Source organism: Buteo buteo, chromosome 10 (assembly GCF_964188355.1).
Source record: "Buteo buteo chromosome 10, bButBut1.hap1.1, whole genome shotgun sequence".
NCBI lineage: Eukaryota > Metazoa > Chordata > Aves > Accipitriformes > Accipitridae > Buteo > Buteo buteo.
This window is the reverse complement of record NC_134180.1, coordinates 3,125,203-3,143,577: the sequence shown is the minus strand read 5'-3', so window position 1 is coordinate 3,143,577 and position 18,375 is coordinate 3,125,203. Positions and strand designations below refer to the sequence as shown.

Genomic DNA, 18,375 nt, shown 5'->3' with positions numbered 1-18,375 from the left:
TGTGTGACTCCTTTCCTCCTGGAGGGATTGAGGAGTTCAGTTACCACCGGGTGGGCAGGAACACTGGCTTCTCACAATGCGTTTGGAATAAACTACAGCACAGCATAACCAATCAAAACTGAAATAGGAAATCAAGAGAAAGCAAAAAACCCAACAGAACAAAAAATTTAGAAAGTAAGGGTAAATCCACTTCAAATAAACCAGAATTGTAAAAAAAAAACTATACATATTTATATATAGAAAAAATAATTCATAATTAATTTAAAAAGTGGCATGCAAAGAAGATTGTTACATTCTCCTATCATGCATCAGGCCCAATGTCCAAACGGCAAGGTAACCATGACGACAAAAAAGTGCAAGAACTCAGCAACATTACCAAAGGATGCATAGAGAGGCCCACAATGCAACTCAACTCATCTCTGCGAGACCCGGGAACGGGCGGGTCTCGCTCATCTTAAAGATTTCTTGCTTTTTCTCTTTTTTTTTTAATTTTATTTTTTTATTTTTTTCTCTTAAGAATGTAAAAATGTGGGTAAAGAAAGTAAAAAAGAAAAAAACCACACCAACCTTCTCGTAGCTCTGAGGGATGTTAAGGGGGTTTGATGCGGAACACAATGACATGAGGAGAAGAGAAAAATAGGGGAAACACAGAGAGAGTAAAAAAAGGCCTTCTCAAGGCTGTCAGCTGCAAATTGATTGTTTTTTTCTCTTAACCAAAATAAAAAGAAAGGAAAAAAAATGAAGATAGTAACGACCCTCTTTCCTGCCTTCCTAACTTTCCCCCTCCCATCCAGCTAGGCACCTTCTGTTTAAGAACCACCAAGCTCTGTACAGAGGTCAGACTGTGAGCAATCCTAATTCAGAATCAGCACCCGACAGAGGTGCCAACCCTGGAAAGGAGTTCTCAGTTCTTTAAGTCCATCTGCTCTTTAGCGAAGGGGGAGCGGAACCTGTACCAGGCAGAGAAGACCCGGTACAAGGGAGATCCCAAGCTGGAAATCCGCTCCCCCAGCCCGTGCTCCCACCAGCCCCCACACCCGGCCCTGCTTGCACTAACTCCACAATGGGACTGAATAAGGAAAAAGAAATAATTAGAAGAAGAAAAGAAAAGCAAAACAAAACCAAAACATTTCCTTGCAATGTTAAAACTTACAACTCCTATCCCAGGTGTTCTATAGAGACAAGCATGTTATGGGAGAAACAAGTCAATTGGAAACACAAGAGTGTTCAAGACTCTTTTAAAACAAAAAACGGGAAGAAAAATGTGCATGAACTTTCCCTCCCACCAAAGCAAATCCATTTCAGAAATTTGTTACCTTTCCACGATATTAACACACAAGAAACAAGGAATTAAACAGCATGAAAAACACCCAAACCACAGGCCGAGCTTGCTTACACGGTGTTTTCTGCACTCTCTCGGCCGGCTAATGCTGGCTTTGTTTTTCAGGCAGGCCTCAGGTACACACAGGCTAACTTGGATAGAAAGAGGGCTATCCACCTGGAGCAGACTCTTATCCAGGTGCGGAGACAAGCAACTCCATGGTTACAACCTTTGTCTCCTGGGTAGTTTCCGAGTGGCCAGAAAGATAGCAGATATTTATAAATAAAAGAATAATGAAAAATCCCCACATTTTTTCCTGTTGTTTCGTGTTTGTTTGTTTTTTTTAAAAAAAAGAACCCAAAACATTCCAGCTAAGCTGTCTGCAAAGGCTTTAGCCCTGAATTAGTGTCAGATCCAGATTTACACTCCCAAAAGAAGAATTTTGGGGCCCAGGCAACAGGGCAAATTTCAAACGCAATTTTCCAGCTGGCCACAAAAGGCTATTTAAAAATTTAGCTTGGAAACATTAAATTATTAAAAGCCTTCTCTCCATGTGCATGTGATTTAGTGAGCGTGAGACACGAGAGAGAGAGAAAGAGAGAGAGAAAGGAGTGCACACAGGAGCATGGCTCTGCATTTGACTGCAGAGTTAACGTGAGTGTAGGTGGGAGGCGCTTCCTCTGTCGATGGGATGGAAATGGGAACAGTTTGCTGGGATGTAGCTTTTCTTTTTCCTCCCAATGGTATTTTTCTTTTTTTAAAAAAGTGAGAAGGACCAGCCCTGCTCTCTCATTACCAAAAGGGTTTTGCTGTGGAAAGATATTAAACCAAAGCTACACACAAAATATTACAGGTCAGAGCTTAAAATAAAATAACAAAGAAAGGCAGAAAGGCTATTGCCCCGCTGGGTGTGAGAACATCGAGGGGGCATCAAGCAGAAGCCAATCCCCCTGTCATCTGTTCCCCATGCTACATGGGTGAAGGAATCTGTCACTGCAGCAGAGACGTCTGCTGGCCGTCTCCAGCTTTCTGTGAGTCTGTGCCCATGGCCAGCGTTCGTGCCCAAGGAACCAGTGACAAATTACTGCTAGTGAAGGGAAAACCAGCTGGGACTTAGGTGAGAAGTGAGAATGCACCCTCCTGTTGCAATCTGGTGAGATCTGGGGAACAGAGAGCTCAGTGGAGGGGACTGAGAGGGTCCTCCCCTCCTCTCATACCCACACCAGTAGAACTGAAACCTTCCCACTTCCAGAGAGCAGGGATCCTTTGGGAGAAAAAGGGCATTATAGCCTCTTTGCAGCCAAAGCTGTTCATTTCCCTTCTGGGCTCTGCAGGCTGATGCTGGCAGATTCTTGGGCACACTATTTTGAGTCACACTTGACTTCGCTGTGGGTAACACAGCCTTGTATTGCTGCTCTGCAACTCTGGCGTGGTAGCTGGAGCCACCAGCAATGGTGAGGAAGTCGGGGTGCACCAGGATCCCCCTGCGAGCTGAGCAGCGCACGGTAAGGATCCAACTGATTAACACCAGTGCTTCCCCTGTGCTCAGGGACAGGATCGAATCAAACAGCTGGGGACAAAAGAAGGCCACGGGGAGGGAGATATTTGCCAGTGTTGTGAGCCGATGCGCTCCCTACCTCTCACGTAAAGGTTAGCAGGGGAGGAGTAGCGCACTCCGGCGCTGTTGCTGGCGACGCATTCATACTTCCCCTGGTCTGTCTCCTCGCTGCTTTCAATCTGCAGGCCACCTGGGAGGAGAGAAGAAGACCGCAGCAAAGACACGATCATCACCATTTTGTTTTGTTTTTAAGAGAGAGCAATAGCGTCAATGTTTTGCTTTTTCCTCCCCTTGGGCTAATACATACTGGGACACTGCCTGGGGGGGCTTGGGCTAAGAGCTCTGGGAGCACTGAGCCCTCTGCCGACATCAGCTAACGCCTGTGCTCAGCGTTACGGCTTGACACGTATGCAACACATACCCAAGAGAAAATTTAATACCCCCCCCTATACTAAGTGTTACTCTCTGTACTGAAATGATCAGCAAAAGTACCAACTTTTGTGGCTTCTGCAATGCAGGTATTCTGCACCAGAACTCATGAAATCAACTTCAATAATCCATATTACTGTCATCCCCAGAAATCTATCAGAAGGCAGTTGACTTTCCTTTGCTTGATTTGAAGCAGTGACCATAAAAGCGAAAGGCTTTGTCACCCACTGCCTAGGATCCCTGGAGCATTTTTATCACTGCTGCCTTTGTTTTGTACCTAAATGCCCGATTCACAGGAAGCCTACAGGAGATAAGAGTCAGTGTGAAAAGCACCTTACTGATAGTGAATATTCCCAAGGGAAAACCCTGTAAATACTGCATTGGAACTTCAAAATTGCCTGTGTGGTTTACACCAACTGGGTCAAAAGGATTAAGGTTTTTTTTTTAAACCTGTACATTATTGCAGCCTACAAGAACATACCCAGAGCCCATACTAAACACTCCTGTAAGCAAACATGCAGAGATATGCAGCATGTAACTACATGGAAGAAAATTGCCTCATTTACCTCAGAAGGCTTCATCCCTGCAAAACTCCAGTTAAAATACTTACTACATAAATAATTCAACAGGCTATCAAATGTTTTATGTATTAGGAGTACATGATTATACTACAGATATGGACAGAGCTCACATGTGACAAGACTCTTAACTCCCATCTCTGGAAAAAAACCTAAATATGAAAACCAAACAATTCCAGCTCAGCATAATATTACTGATAAAATCTTAAGTAAGAAAAGTGCAAATGATATCATTGTTAGTTGCAGATACAGCCTCTTCAGGAAGGAAAAACCAATGTGTTCAAAGGAGAAGGACACGGAGCTCATGTTCCTCTGTGTGTGCATGGGTGAAAAAGGATGCTGCGTGGGAAGACGTGAGGCTGTGAGAGTATTTATGACAGGGATGGGGTGTGATAGTGCGACTCCCGCCAGCATCCACTGTGCTTGGTAGCTCCCAAAGGCAGAACAGATAGGATTAAAAAAACAAAAAAACCCACCCAAACCACTAAACCAAAATAAATTCATTTCAAAAGAATCTGTAGGTATTTCAGCATAACAGGAGTTAGAAACCAAACAGACTGAAGCTTCATACTGAGACACCAGCTGAGCATATTTCATACTGAATTACAGCTTGAGCATGCTCTGTTATCAGAAAGTTCCACTTTGGTGGAGAGCTGGTCAGTGAGTTTTCCTTGAAATTTCTGTTAATTTGGACAAATCTGTGGGTTGCTTCCACTGGTTCCGGGCAATTTTTTTGTGCGGCTCACAAGCATTGCTTGTCTGAGCGTACACAAGGGGAGATGAAGCCACATTGCAGAGCAGGAACAGAACCACGAACTGCAGGCAGGCAGCTTCGTCAGAGGAATACGGACTCACCCCTTTCATCTTGACCACTGCAGTTTTGCTGGTGAATGCAGTGGTGGAAATTATGCTGAGAGAGGTCAGTCAGTTTTCAGCACTTGTCAGGAGCCAATAGAGATGATGTGTGAAAAAGTAAATCTCACCTACAGCACCTCCTGTTGCTTTTACCAGCAGAGAATTATGGACTTTTAAATTTGCCAGCGTAGATAAAGCCAAAGCAGGGTCTTCTAGGGGTTGCACACCCAATTCCTGCTCACTTTCCATGACAGCTTGAGGTCTAGTATCTTTTTGGCTCCATTAAAGAGATAGTGCAGAAGCTACTTACCACTGGTATCTTTCCCAGAGAAACCTAAAGGTAAGAGAGTGAGGAGGAAGGGGAAAGAAGGCTCTGAAGCCAAACAAATGAGTATGCTGAGATGGTAAGTGCTGAAGTTCTGACTGAGCAAGGATTGGAAAACTTTCACCACCATCAGTGGCTCAGGAGCACTTTGCACCAATCAAGAGAAGGTCCTAAGTATTTACCAAGCTTTGATAGCATTTAATGCTCAAGATAAACTTCAGTCCTTCACAGTCCTGGAGAGATTAGCTCTTAAAACTCCACCATAAATCTGAGGCAGTGCAGCCTGAGACGTTATTAGAGTAACAGTATCGGTATTACTAAGCGCACCCAGCAAACAAAAAAGGACATTATAACCATACATAAAATAAAGACAGGTATAAAAAAGAAATATCCAGAGGTAAAGCAGGACAAGAAAACATAACAACAACAACAATCTGTATTGAGCACAGGTCAATGAAACAGGAACTGAGTGAAGAGAAGTGTTTGGAGAGTGGGTGAGTGAGTGAGTTGGGGGTGTCTTACCTCGGATCGGTGTACCTTCTGCAAAGAAAACAAAGAAAATAAGTGAAAAGACTGTAAAACCCCAAACACCTGGACTGCCCGTGGGAAAAGGACCTGAGTCAAGGAAGACAGTTCCCAGTAGGAAACTTCCTGTTCTACCTCATCTTAAATTATAGGGACAGAATGAAGATGGCTCGGGCTACTTAAGGTGGGGATGCCCTTTTTAAAGCAGTCCAATTCAGCTGGCTGTTTACAGAGCCTCCGTGGCACTTGGCTTGAAGAGTCTTAAGACTGGCTCCATTTTGTTGTTAAGAATGCCAAGAAAATCTTCAAGCTCTCAGCTAACATTACTGTTTGCTACCTGCAGAACATATGATGAACCTGCATTTATCTTCATCACTCGTGGGGAAAAGGGTTGGCATTATGGCCATGTTAGCCAGGGACATCCTGGTACACTGCGTCACATTAAGAGTTGCAGGTTTGAGCCCACCTTTGCTAGCAAATTCCTAGTTCCAAACTTTAGTTATTGGCACAGATGTGCAAGGAATTCAATGCATGTCCTTATCGGGACCTTCAGTTATCCTCCAGTGGCTCTGTACAGAGACTGAAGCCACATGCTCTGCACTAAAGAAGGCCATGCTACTGTACAAGGGAAAGGGCTACCTCATGCAACTGCTCTGGAAGCCTCCCTAATGCCAGCGCAAGAGGGAGTTGTATGGAGAGAGAAGAGTCCTGCTACACTTGCCTGTTGACTGCATCTCCCTTGAGTTATTTTTACTCAAACCCCCTCCAGTTGTCCCTAAGTGCCTAATGTAAGTCTTCTGCCTAGGCAGGTCTCACAGATGAGAGGAAGTGACGTTGTGGCTGGTGAACCATGCCACTGGCAATGGTAAAATCACTGTCCCCCCGTCTGACCTCCTGAGGTTGCAACCATCTTCCTTTGAAAACACGGCAGGTCCTTTTGCTCACAGTGGCATTCAAACTTGTCACACAGCTTATCAAAGAAGGGGTTTTAGTTGGTTGTTTTTTACCCCAATCCTGAGAACAGGGCAGATTCCGCAATTACAAGTATTGCCTCTTACTAGGGAGAAATGCAAGAGCTTCTCTGCAATGGTAACAATGCTGTCATTCCGCAGCACCTCCCAGCCAGGGCTCGTATAGCACGCTGCATGATAAGTAGCAGCCTTACACTCTCTCCTCTCCCCCAGTGAGGTACAGCAGCATTATCACCCCCGCTTTACAGATGGGGAAACTGAGGTAGAGGTGAAGCAACTTGCCCAAGGTCACAGAGGGAAGTCTGTGGCAGAGGCAAGAACAGGAGTCAAAGCCTCCTGTGTGCCAATCTTCTGCCTTAACCACCAGAAACCCCCTTCCCTCCTTATACTTCAGCCCTGCTCATTCTTGTGCTGCGGTTCAATCCTCCATTTTCAGGATAGAAGGTAAAAATATATAGATACTGATTACAGTTCACCTTTATTTTTCAAAGGAGATGAGGGAAGAGAGGTATTATAGTGTTAGGATATTAGATTCTAGTTATACTCAGTTTCTAGTTAAAAGGTTAGGTTATTTGCTAGAGAAAAGTTAGCATCTAGTTAGGGTTAGGAACTAGCTAAGGTTAATAAAGCAGGCTGGTTAGCTATCAGGACAAAGGTTGGAGAGACAGCGCTTGAAAGAGAAAGAGGTGGGGGGAGCGTGTACTTGGGCAGATCTCCACACAGGAGACAGCAGGAAGGGTTTAAAAAGCGAGCGAGAGAGAGAGACTAAGCAGCAGAGGGTTATAGTTCAATTCAGTGGAAATAAAAACAGCCTCTGATACATCCTTCTGTCTCGAAACTGGAGTGAAAATCTGCCATCTGTGGCACAAATCTGGAACAAGGCTAATGGGAAGAGGGTAGAGGAGGGGAAGACACCCCAACGTCACCCACTGCTATAAAGCTTCTTTGGCCTTGGCTAAGCCTGGCAATTTCCTGCAAAGGTTCACTCTAATTGACAGGAGAAACATGCTGGAAGATAGAGCTATGTAAGTATACATACAACAGCAGACACTACCTTCTTGGGTCATTGTAGGTTAGTTATTTCCCATTCCCTCTAAGCATCAGCGCTGCCCCTGGAAATAGGTTGTCAGCAGCTCTCAGAGACAGACTGTCTTGGAGACAGTGCTCTTGGAGAGCAAGATAAGCCAAGCAATGCCACCTTGGTCTTTCCAGTTCTAACTTTGGCAGACAGAACACAGAGGTGAAGAGCAAAATATGTTTTGCAAGATGCCCCACACCAGGGATGGAGGGGGCAGAACTTGAATCAGAATGAGATCAGGTAACTTGCGAGGAAAGAACAGTAGTTCGAATGGCGGCAGAGACACAGATGGTAGATTTTCACTATTGGAGTTTCACATCTAACCAGCTTCATATTCAATACAGGGGCAGCAGGATGGTGCTAGAAGAGGATATGAAATAGATTAATTATTCTGAAGCACTCTGACAGGTCCTGTAAGATTTGATATAGGGTCGTGGTGGTGGAAGGGAGGCACCTGTGTTCAATAGCTGGCTTGCCTGGTGTCCTAAACAGCGCACGAACAAGTGCACAAGGCTAACCACTGCTCAGGGCAGAATAAGGGCACCAGCTCTGCAGGAACACTAAAGGAGGAAGAACTCACACTGGATGCTGACTTTCTGAGCGAAAAGCTGGCTTGGAGATGCCACGTGCTAACTATTCATATGGCCTTCCACAGCCTCCTAGGATCTGGAGATCTGCCTATTTAGGGCAAATTTTGAGGCTGCATGAGCCCAGATGGCCAGCCTAGTGTTTAGTAGCAGAGGCAAAAGGCAGCTTAAGGGACTTGCCTCTGGATTATAAAGGACCAAGATGGTGCCAGGCAGAATACCACGTGCGGGTGTCCCTCTCTGTCACAGGGGATGGGATCTGCTCTTCCACCACCCCTTCCTCTGACTTCCCACATACCAAAGCTGCCTACGGATTCTCCAAGCCTTGAAAACAGGGAGAGGAGGACAGTCACCATTGCCATAGTAATGACAGAAAACACATCCCCACCTTCTGTCAGGCCACGTGTGAGAACATGTGTGTGCTATGTTCTTCTCCCGAGGGCTGGAGGGAGCTTTCTATTCTAAACAAGCAAGCAATCATCAAGGGTCTTCTGTAATTTTAAAATGCCGGATCCTGGCTGACAGCTGCAATTGCTACATCTCTATAACAAAAGGGGACTTGGCACACGGAGGAAATGTGACGTGAGTTCTGCAGACAGGCTCCTGGCTTCTCAAGGGACAGAGATGATCTGGAGCAGGGGGAGGGCTTTTCCTTTGCTCAACCCTTTCCCATAGCTGATGACCTGTGATTTACAGCTTCAATTTGAAAATGTTGCACCCCCACCTCTCCCTTCTGAAAATGCCAATAACCCTGTTAGATGTGAAACTCCAAGACCTCCTGCAGGTGTGAACACAATTATCACAGTTCCAGGGTACAAGCTATTGTGTAATTGGGGAATTCCAGGACAACTGTTGCTAAGATACAAAAATCTATCCAATGTTAGGAGGTTAATATTTAGGTGTTATCTTTTTATACAGATATATTAATTACTATTATTATTATTCTTTTTGTAGCCTGCAATACCCCTGCAGAAATTTATTAAGAGGGCAGAATATCCCTACTTGAAAGAGTTAGTAGAAGAAATGCATAGCATGCCTCTTAAGAAGCTGTTACAAAGGAATTAGTTTAAAGGGCAAGGGTTACAAGTCTGGACATTAGCAGGTTTGGGATTTTTTGGTTTGATTTTTTTTTTTTTCATTGAACAAACTTACCAAAGGTCTCTGAATGTTAAAAAAAGTGGGGAAAAAAAAAAAAGAAAAAAGAAGTTTGTTATAGCCAGTTATTTACAAAACAAAAGACACACACAAGACACAAAAGGTTTTAGTGTTTCTATGATGTAAGAAGGTGGCTGCAGGCTGCCTCCCGTTATCCCCCCTAGGTGGCACGGCTGAGCAAAGGACATTGGCTTCTTCAAATGTCCTGAGACTGTTTGCATCGGGGTTAAGCAGAAATATCTGTTTCTTTTCCACCACCAAGACCACTTAAACTCTTAGACAACCTGGGTCTCTAAGGCTGAGATGTTCATGTATGCCTAAGGGAAGCAGGAGCCTAGACAGAGGCTCTTCCCATTTGCTTTTGACTGACAATTCAGCTTTTCATTCAGTCAAAACCCCCGAGCATTATAAGATTTCCAATGGCTTGGAAAGTTTATCTGGAGATGGAAAAGAGAAGAAGAAATACTGGATAGAGAAAAGCCACTATGGTTAATGACATTATCACCTGTTTCTCAATTATATTGAAGACCCGTAACATAAATCAGTCCCCAGGATCATGTGAATATAATGACCATGATCTCAGAGGTCCATTTATATTGCCAGCAAAACATTCAGTTTTAATATAAATGAGAACCAAATCTGGACAGGGCTACCCAGTTTTGCAGAGCTCTGTGTATGACATTTCACTTGTACCTTTTAATGAGCTAGTTTGCATGTTTGCCACTAACTCATCCATTGATATAAATTCAGTTCTTAACAGCCTCTGTAATAAAGCAGCACGGCTGACATCCTGACGCCTTCACCTCCAGGGGAGAATCTGGGTGACTGTCCTGTCCTGCTGCTCTCCCAGCCTGTCCCAGTCTCCATCAGGGAGCAATGCACAGATAAGTCTTCAGAGGCAACACAGTCTCTGGCTTCTGCGCTAAATCTGTTAGCACAATGTGCAGCAATGAAGTTGTGACTTACTACCAGGGTCACTCCTCCTCCCTGCACTCCTATTCACAGAGGGCTTGTCAAACACCTGTTAGTTGGGTGTAATTGTTAATCCCCAAGAAGCTGGGCTGGAGTCATACTGATGACCTGTGGGTGAAAGACACTGAAGCTCATCAGCAGTGTCCTGAAGCATCCAATGCCCTAATGTGTGCTAGTGCTGCACTTCTGGCAGCAAAGTTTGTTTTCTGGAAAGATAAATGTATTAAATCAAGTTCTGACTTTAGCAGCACTCACATCATCAGCGCTCAAACAGGCATTGCCTTGCACATCACACTCAGGTTACAAATACAGGCTTGAATCTGCTCTGCCTTGGTCTTAAAACAACTCCTTTCCACTGACCAAAATATTAACACAGTACAGATGACCCTAGTGTTAGTATGTTTTGCACTTTCACAGGCCTTTGCATCACAGAACCATGCAAGTTTTGAAAGGCCATAAAAGTAGATGAAATAGGGGAACTCAGACGTCCTGACAGTCCAGGAATCTGCACTCCCTTTCACACAACCAACAGGTTTCTGCCCCTAAGGACAACAGGGATGCTTCAGGGTTTCACCAGTTTACTAATTCAAAGCAGCTGTAAATGAGATTAATTCTCAGCAGGTATCCTCTGATTTATCAGAAAGGCCAAGGGTTCACTCTGAGGCTAACCAATTCACTGGAATAAAAATGCAGCACTCAGGTGGTTTTAAGGAAAACACCAGATCAAACCCAGTTAAAGAGTGTAAAGGCATTCTAGCAAGATGATAAATGTATTAAAAATAATCTGCCTGTGCATTACTCGCACTTCAGATCATGGTCACAGAGCATGATATAATTCTAGTTTACCTCTCATTATTTATGCTGAGTGATTTTTTTCATTTGCATTTGCCTCAGCTGTTACGATAAAACAGGGAGGTCAATCTCATCTGTGTTTGTGGTATTCAACAATCCATTCTAATTCAACAAAGCAGTTTAAGTATCTGCTTGTAAGTTTGCTTCACTGAATAAGGATGCATTTATGGAGGTGTAGAAAAACTACACTGAATTGGAACTATATGGAATCTTTTCCACTGGTGGCCCACAGAACCAAAAATCTTTATGTAGAATCTTTACCGAACAGGGCAACAGGAAAAACATTCTCTGATGTTCAGATCCAGCATTACAGTAGTCAGAACTGATTCTTCAGAGCCAGCAGAGGTCTAGGCAGAAGTAGTCGGGTATCACTTGACTGGCTGACTTGTAAAACATCTAATACGAACACAGCAACCTCACTTGCTTCACTGAAGCTTCTGCTTTCCCTTTACCTACAACAATGCCATTCTTTTGCCAAAAAAGACTCTTCAAAATGCTCCATCTCGCTTGGCCAGAGGAACGTTCTGAGTAGCTGAAGTGACACTAGTGCTTGCTAGGTCCAACCACACAGATATCTTTTCTCTAGGCTGGGTCAAAGCAGTCAGTCCAAGAAAAAGATTATTTCTCAGGTTAGTTTTTGTCAAAAGGTAAAACTTCCAAAGCTTATTTCATTTTTGCAGCTATCAATGGAAGTGCTTTATCAGTAGCATTCAAAAATAAATACACCTGTGCCCTCCTTGCACACATACACACATTCTCACGCAGTGAACTGGCAGATTTAACAAGTATAAAAACAGCTCCTGAAATGTGAATATTAAGAGATGTCACCTTAACACACACACAAAACAACAAACATAAAAGAACAAAAGAGACAGATGGACAAGCAGATGGGGAAAGACAGAAAACTGACAAGAGCCACAGAGCTGGGGTACATCTGTTCATGGAGATCCACTCCATGGGCAGTGCCACTGAGCACCAAGGGGTCACTCCAGAATGCTCACAACTGCTCTCCAGCGATGACTGCAGGGACTTGATGCCAGAGAGATCTTGCAAGAGCTGTTCTTCAACGCCAGCTTTCAGAGGCTCAATTTACACAAACAGGATCATGTTTCGACAGTAAGAGGTTGCCTGAGCTGTGGACCCTATACCAGGTGTGTGTGGTAAAAAAGCCTAAAAAGCCATGTCTGCTGTAGCGGTTCTTTCTTCCTTACCCAGTTCTTGGTCTGAGGAGGAAACCCTCAGCCCCCATCCAGTCCTCAGTTTCCCCTCAGCCACAAGAGCACTGTTATCCAGTGAACTAGTTACAGTGTCCCCCGGACGGGAACCACCTTCCCTGCTGGGATTCCCTTTATGTCAACTAGGCAGTAGGGAAGGCCAGGAGGATGGGTTGGAGGGGAAAATACTCCAACCACTCCCTGGGTAAGAACTTCAATTCCCAAAACCAAAGAAAAGCTAATGCCCCAATCCACACCAGTGGTGCCCATGTCTATCAGCTCTCTCTTCTGCTTCAGAAACCTCTGAGCAGTCTCTTCACGTCTCTATCTAGGTCTCAATTCCTCTAGTCTCACACAGAGACCTTACCTGATCTCAGTTGTTTTATCCTCCCATTGCTTGCGCTGGGGTCGACAGGCAGGAAATCTTTAAACCAAGTGATCTCTGGGTCTGGGTTCCCACTGGCTGCACAGAGCATTGTGGCTGTTCGTGTCCGCTCCACCACTTTCAGCTGGGGCCCCATATCAATGTTTGGGAAGCCGGGAGGTAATTGGTCCTCTGGTGGTAGAGAACAAAGGAAGACTGGTTAAACATGTACGAGGAACTGGGGCAGCTGGTGGAGCTGTTCAACAGAGTACACCGAAGAAAGCATCAGGCAGACTTGCTGCCCAGTACTCTGTGCAATGCAATTTAAAACAAGGCTATGGTAAATGGTCCAATAGATGGTTTGTGAAAACACATTATACAGTAAAATTTACCAGCTTGTCCATTTCATGTGACTATTCTAATGTCCCACAAGAAGATTCTACATTTAAATGCAATCTATTAAAACCCTTTGGGGCATGGGAGTAGTCATCTCAAAATTTCTCCAGGTCTTGCACTGAATCCCTCTGTCAGGTAAGTGACTCGCACTTATTTGTTTTTACAGCAGAAGCTGTGCACACATATGGCAAAGATCCCTGCACTGCCGAGTACAGTCTATACACTCACATTTAAAAGGAGCGGTTCATATTCCCCCTCAATGAAACAAACTGCACAAGAGAAATAATGAAAGCGACTATGTGAAAAGGCCTGTCAAAGACACAGTGGAAACTAGGAGAGAAAGGAGAGGGAAATATCATCCAGCTGTAGTTACCGGAGGGGACATACATAACAACAGTAAGCCAAGTGCTGTCAGACAGGGTGTGATTTTTAGATTTATTAATTCAGAGTGCTGCTGCCCTAGAAGAAGAGGGACGTGGCACCAGCACCTAAAAGACAGGCTCAGCTGAGCTTCCTGCTTCCTCTCAATCTTGCCTTTGCTTTCACTAATGAGGGTGAGGAGCAGGGCAATCCTAACCAATGCTGACTAATTTGTGATAACTAATACAAAACCCCAGTGCTTCCCCCATAATCTTTGTCACGACCTCCTAACTCATGTGGAAGAGAGCTGTCTTGTGCTGGCTGATACAGCTCAGGAACATGCCATTTTTTCCCCCCCTGAAAATCAGTCTCTGGGGGAGGGCAGCCTGGAAGGAGGATGCAGGCACCAGGGTGAGACTTCATAGGGATTCTCTATCATTTCAAATGAGGCATGTTGAGGAATCACAGCCTCAGGAATCTATGGCATTGAATCCATCCCAAAAGCAGGTGAGGAAACAGAAGGAAAATAACAAAGGATTTTAAAAAGGTGGGATTTTTAAAAAAGTAACATACATCACAATCAGCCCCCCACTGAAACCAAAGGGAGCTCTCACAGCGGCAGCAGAGATGGGCTGGAAACCCTCGCCTTGGTTGGGAAACATTCCTGCCAACTGCAAACACAACAAGAGCTCATTTCCTACTGCTGGCACATTATGTACCAGAAGGAATGGAGCCAAACTACGTATGGCTGAACCCAGAGACGGTGGAACAAGAGAGAAACCCAGTGGCCTTGCTATGGTGGGTGCCTTTTCCTGTACGAGCAAAGCAGAATTGCCAGATCCCAGTACTGCTCTACACAAGCTCCAAACACACGTGATTTGGGTAAGAGCTATTCCACACTGCTGTGCCTCACACTCTATGACATCTATGAAATCATGAAGGCAGAGGTAAAGGTTTGTGCAATGCTCTGATACCCAAGGCCAAGAAACTCTTGTCGAATACTGTCATTAGCAGTGCACAGCTACTGCAGAGAAGAAAAGGGTTTAAATGCCTCAATTGCGTGTTTAAAAATGCATTGTTTCCTTCCTCTGACCATTGTTGGAGAGTTATAAAGGATCTATTGTGACTCACTGGAGAGTGAAATGTATTAACCACACCTCTCCTCACATATCAAAGGAATGTGACCACAAACAAAAACACATACCATTTTATAACTGCTAAAGTAATACAGGTCTCCTAGTATGGACAAACTTACAGTTGTATAAAGGCGCAGTCATTTCGGTGCACCTGAAGCACCTCTAAACCAGGATATTGCCTTCTAAATTAGAAACATAAACATCTTTAACTAGAGACTGAACCAAACCTTGGAGTTCTCGGTTCACCCGGCTGTGCTTGGGCATTGTAGGAGTCTCCAAACAGTGTGCGCTCTTGCAGATCACATGTGCTGCAAAACCCCAGCCCCCCAAGAGTGAGCTCAGGACAGAGGGGCCCTGGGAATTGCTTCGCCTTTGCACAGCTTTCAGCCAGGCTTTTACTGTCTTCTCTTCCCTTCTGCTATTTAACCAGGCGGTGGTGTGTTGTTAAGGAGCCGCCGAGCTGCTGCCGCATTGGCTGCAGATGACATCATTATTGATTACTGCTTTTATCCTGCTCCCTGGTGATGCTACTCCACCTGGCTCAAACCCGTGTCCGTTAATTTCATGAGCCAATTCATCCACAGAGATAATAACCCTCTTGACTGGCAGGGGGTGTGTGTGAGTGTGTGCGCGTGTGCACGTGTGTGTGTGTGTTGGGGGAGGCCCGGTACAACTATTATTACTGAGTGTTTCTAATTAAACAAAAATGTTAATCTTGCAGCACAATGTGCAGAATTCCTCTGAGTTTAATTAAAACAACTGCGACTAGAGGCGTGATCAGATTTGAGGATCAGATCAGCGGAGGAAGCATCTCTGAACATCACATATTGCACCGATTCAAGTGCTCAGATTTCCTTCCTGCCAGGAGAGTGAAACTGCCTTCATCCCCTAACGATTGGATTCCCTGTAATAATGCAATTACAACCTCAACTCAATCCCCACAAGACATGCACACACACTCCCTGCTACCCTCCCCATCAATCCCCAAACATCACTCCAAACCTGTTACCAAATAAATAAAAAAGGAATGGTTTGGATTGTGAATTCTCTTTCTAAAAGCAGCCCAGGCAACTGCAAGAACAAAAGAACCAAGACGCAAGCTGATGATGCTTCAAGGGCACATCTGGGCAGCTGCCTGCTGCTGAAAATCATACCAGCTTACGCAGGCAAATGTTTTCACGTGTTGCACTTGCCACATTAACAGAGCATCCCAAACACCTTGTTCATACTTGCTCTTAGACTGAGATGTTTAAAGGCCTCCCTGATGAAAATCTGGTGAATTATCGCAAGGCCACTGAACAAAGTAGGGTGAGAAAGAATAGGGGAGGAGGGACAGAGGGAGGCAGGGAGAGAAGAGCACTTCAATGTTCATTTGTAATAAATCTTACCAGAGGACTTGCTCTATGCTGGGGGACATGCCTTGAACCAACCTGGGCGCATGCGCTGACACACACACACGGTCATACTGAAAAAGCAAGGGTCACTAGCTACAGCGAAGGGAGACACCGGTGCTCACTGTCTCCTTGTCGCTCTAGAAGGTGGCAGCTCTGTGTTTAGATAATTAGCTGTGCTGGAAATGAAGATGATAAAGAAAGATAAAGCGGGTGTTGCTGCGGCTCTTTTCCCCGCAGGGTGTGCACAGTTGTTTAATAATTTAGAGGAGAAGGAGGGTGTGAGCATGTACAGACACGCTATGGATTGAATGCAGAAAGCCACAATGAGGATGCTGCTGGAGTGAAGAAGAGGAGTAATTTTTCACTCTTCTCTGGAGATATGTGGCTCAGCTCAAGGATGCTGGCTGGTCTCTAAGCAGTCAACCATCCTCACTTCAGGGTGGAAGAACCAAGAACACAGAGATGAAGCAGCTTGAGTGACACCAGTTTTAAGCAGAATCAGGATCAAAATCCAGCACTCCTGAAACTTATCCCTGTTCTTTTCATCAAGTTTATGAACACTTACAGCTGTCCCCTCCCCAACAGGTATCCTGGCATTATGCACCTTGTGAAATTACATCAAGTTATTTCCATCAACGTGTATGTACCTGTGTCTTAGTTAACTGTTATTTCACAGCCAAAGACAATTTTAATACATGGAGGAGTCTCAGTAACATGCTCTGTCTGTTGCTTCCATTTATTTTGATCTGAAAGCTTTACTATGAAAATAGGAATAGCCTAACAATGTTACTAAAAATTTGCAGGCTTATAGACAATAAATACACACTTAGATATGTGTGTTGGACCCTGTAACAGTGCAGATAACGCTGTCTTCCCTACACTAATGTATCCTTATGTACCCTCCTTATAAAGGCATCTGAGTTAAAATCTCTCTGACATTGTTCACAAGCTACAGAACTAATCTGTTTTCAATGTTGCCTGATTTTCAGGTCACTACAAGAAAAGCAAAACAAGTCAAGTTTGAAGAAAGACTGCCAAGAAGTTTTCAAGTGGCAAGGTTAACATTTCAGAGGGGCCAGCTTCTCTTTAAGATACGCTCCTGGGGGACTCAATGCTGAGCATCTAGAACTGATTTTTGTTTACCTTTTGCTGATCGAAAGCCAACAATTACAAAAAACAACAAAACAGCAGGGATCTTGCTAGAACTTTACACATGCCCACACCAGATGTCCTCTTGGAGTAGGAAATGTGTGAGGAAAATTTCAGGCCAGAATTGTTCGAGAAACGTATGAACACTTCATAAAAAGAAATCAACAGGGAATCACCACAAAAAGAATTTCTAAAAGTCTGTCCATAGCAGCCTGAATCACACTCTGATAGTAAGTACCACAGACCTTACATGTCTAATAGCCAGTTCTCCTCAATTTTCCAGAGTGCAGTAATCATCAGGAAAAGACAGCATGGGCCACTATGCGGCGAGCAACGTATTAGGGCACCGTAAATTCTGTTCCATTACATTTAACTGGACCAAGCACTGTTTTTTATGGGATCATGTTGCATTTACTAACGACTCACAAAGGGTAACCTCCACGGAACTCTATCAGCTTCAACAGAGCAAAGAACTACGCCAGTCTGGCCCCTGCTTGAAATCCAGCTTGTGCCTCCTGGCAGCGGAGGCAATGCAGGCAGAAAGTTGCAGCAAGGCTCCGCTGTACTTTCAGCCCACTCAGCTGCAGACAGCACGCAGCTGCGGACAATCCTTTGCAGCATGAGAATCTCTGTCTCAGGCTGCTGAAGAAGTGGAGGGAAAGTATAATCTGTATACAAGAAGCAATAATAATAATAAAAATAAAAAAATATGTTTATCTTTCCTGGGAGTGTGGAGCTTAGAGAAACTATACCAACTGGGAGCTGGGGTGCCTGTACCAACTAGCTTCCTTTCTGCCTAAGTTATAATGAAAAATGACAGCAGCTGGAGTCAACAATAACTGGAAAATGCTTCCCAAACCCACTTTTTCCTTTTCTTCAGGCTCTGCAGGAATCAGGTTTGCAGGCACTATGTCTAGCCAGCTGTGGAAAGAACAACAAATCTCCACAGCCCTATCAAAACTCACATCCCTTGAGAAGAAGAGCAGGAAGGACAAACAAGCCAGCAGAGCTGGTGTTAAGAGACTTGTGTAAGTTGAATGGTGTCCATCACAAGCTCTGCTTCTCAGAAGCTCCCAAACGCTTCCTCTCCTGCAGCTTCTTGTTTTTAAGTGAATGCATGTGGATTTCTATCAGGGTCTGATCCAGGAGTAGTCAC

At 44.5% G+C, this 18,375-nt stretch overlaps 1 protein-coding gene across 11 annotated transcripts in view; it reads right to left on the bottom strand.

Moving 5' to 3' along the window:
* Positions 1–18,375, bottom strand: part of PTPRS (protein tyrosine phosphatase receptor type S) — a 164,553-nt gene that overhangs the window by 59,028 nt on the left and 87,150 nt on the right. For all 11 annotated transcript variants that reach the window (XM_075038011.1, XM_075038012.1, XM_075038010.1 and 8 more), the window contains exons 5-6: positions 12,788–12,976; positions 2,959–3,069 (exon numbers count right to left, since the gene is read on the bottom strand). In XM_075038011.1, coding sequence (XP_074894112.1) covers positions 2,959–3,069; positions 12,788–12,976 — 300 coding nt within the window. The remainder of the gene's footprint in view (positions 1–2,958; positions 3,070–12,787; positions 12,977–18,375) is intronic.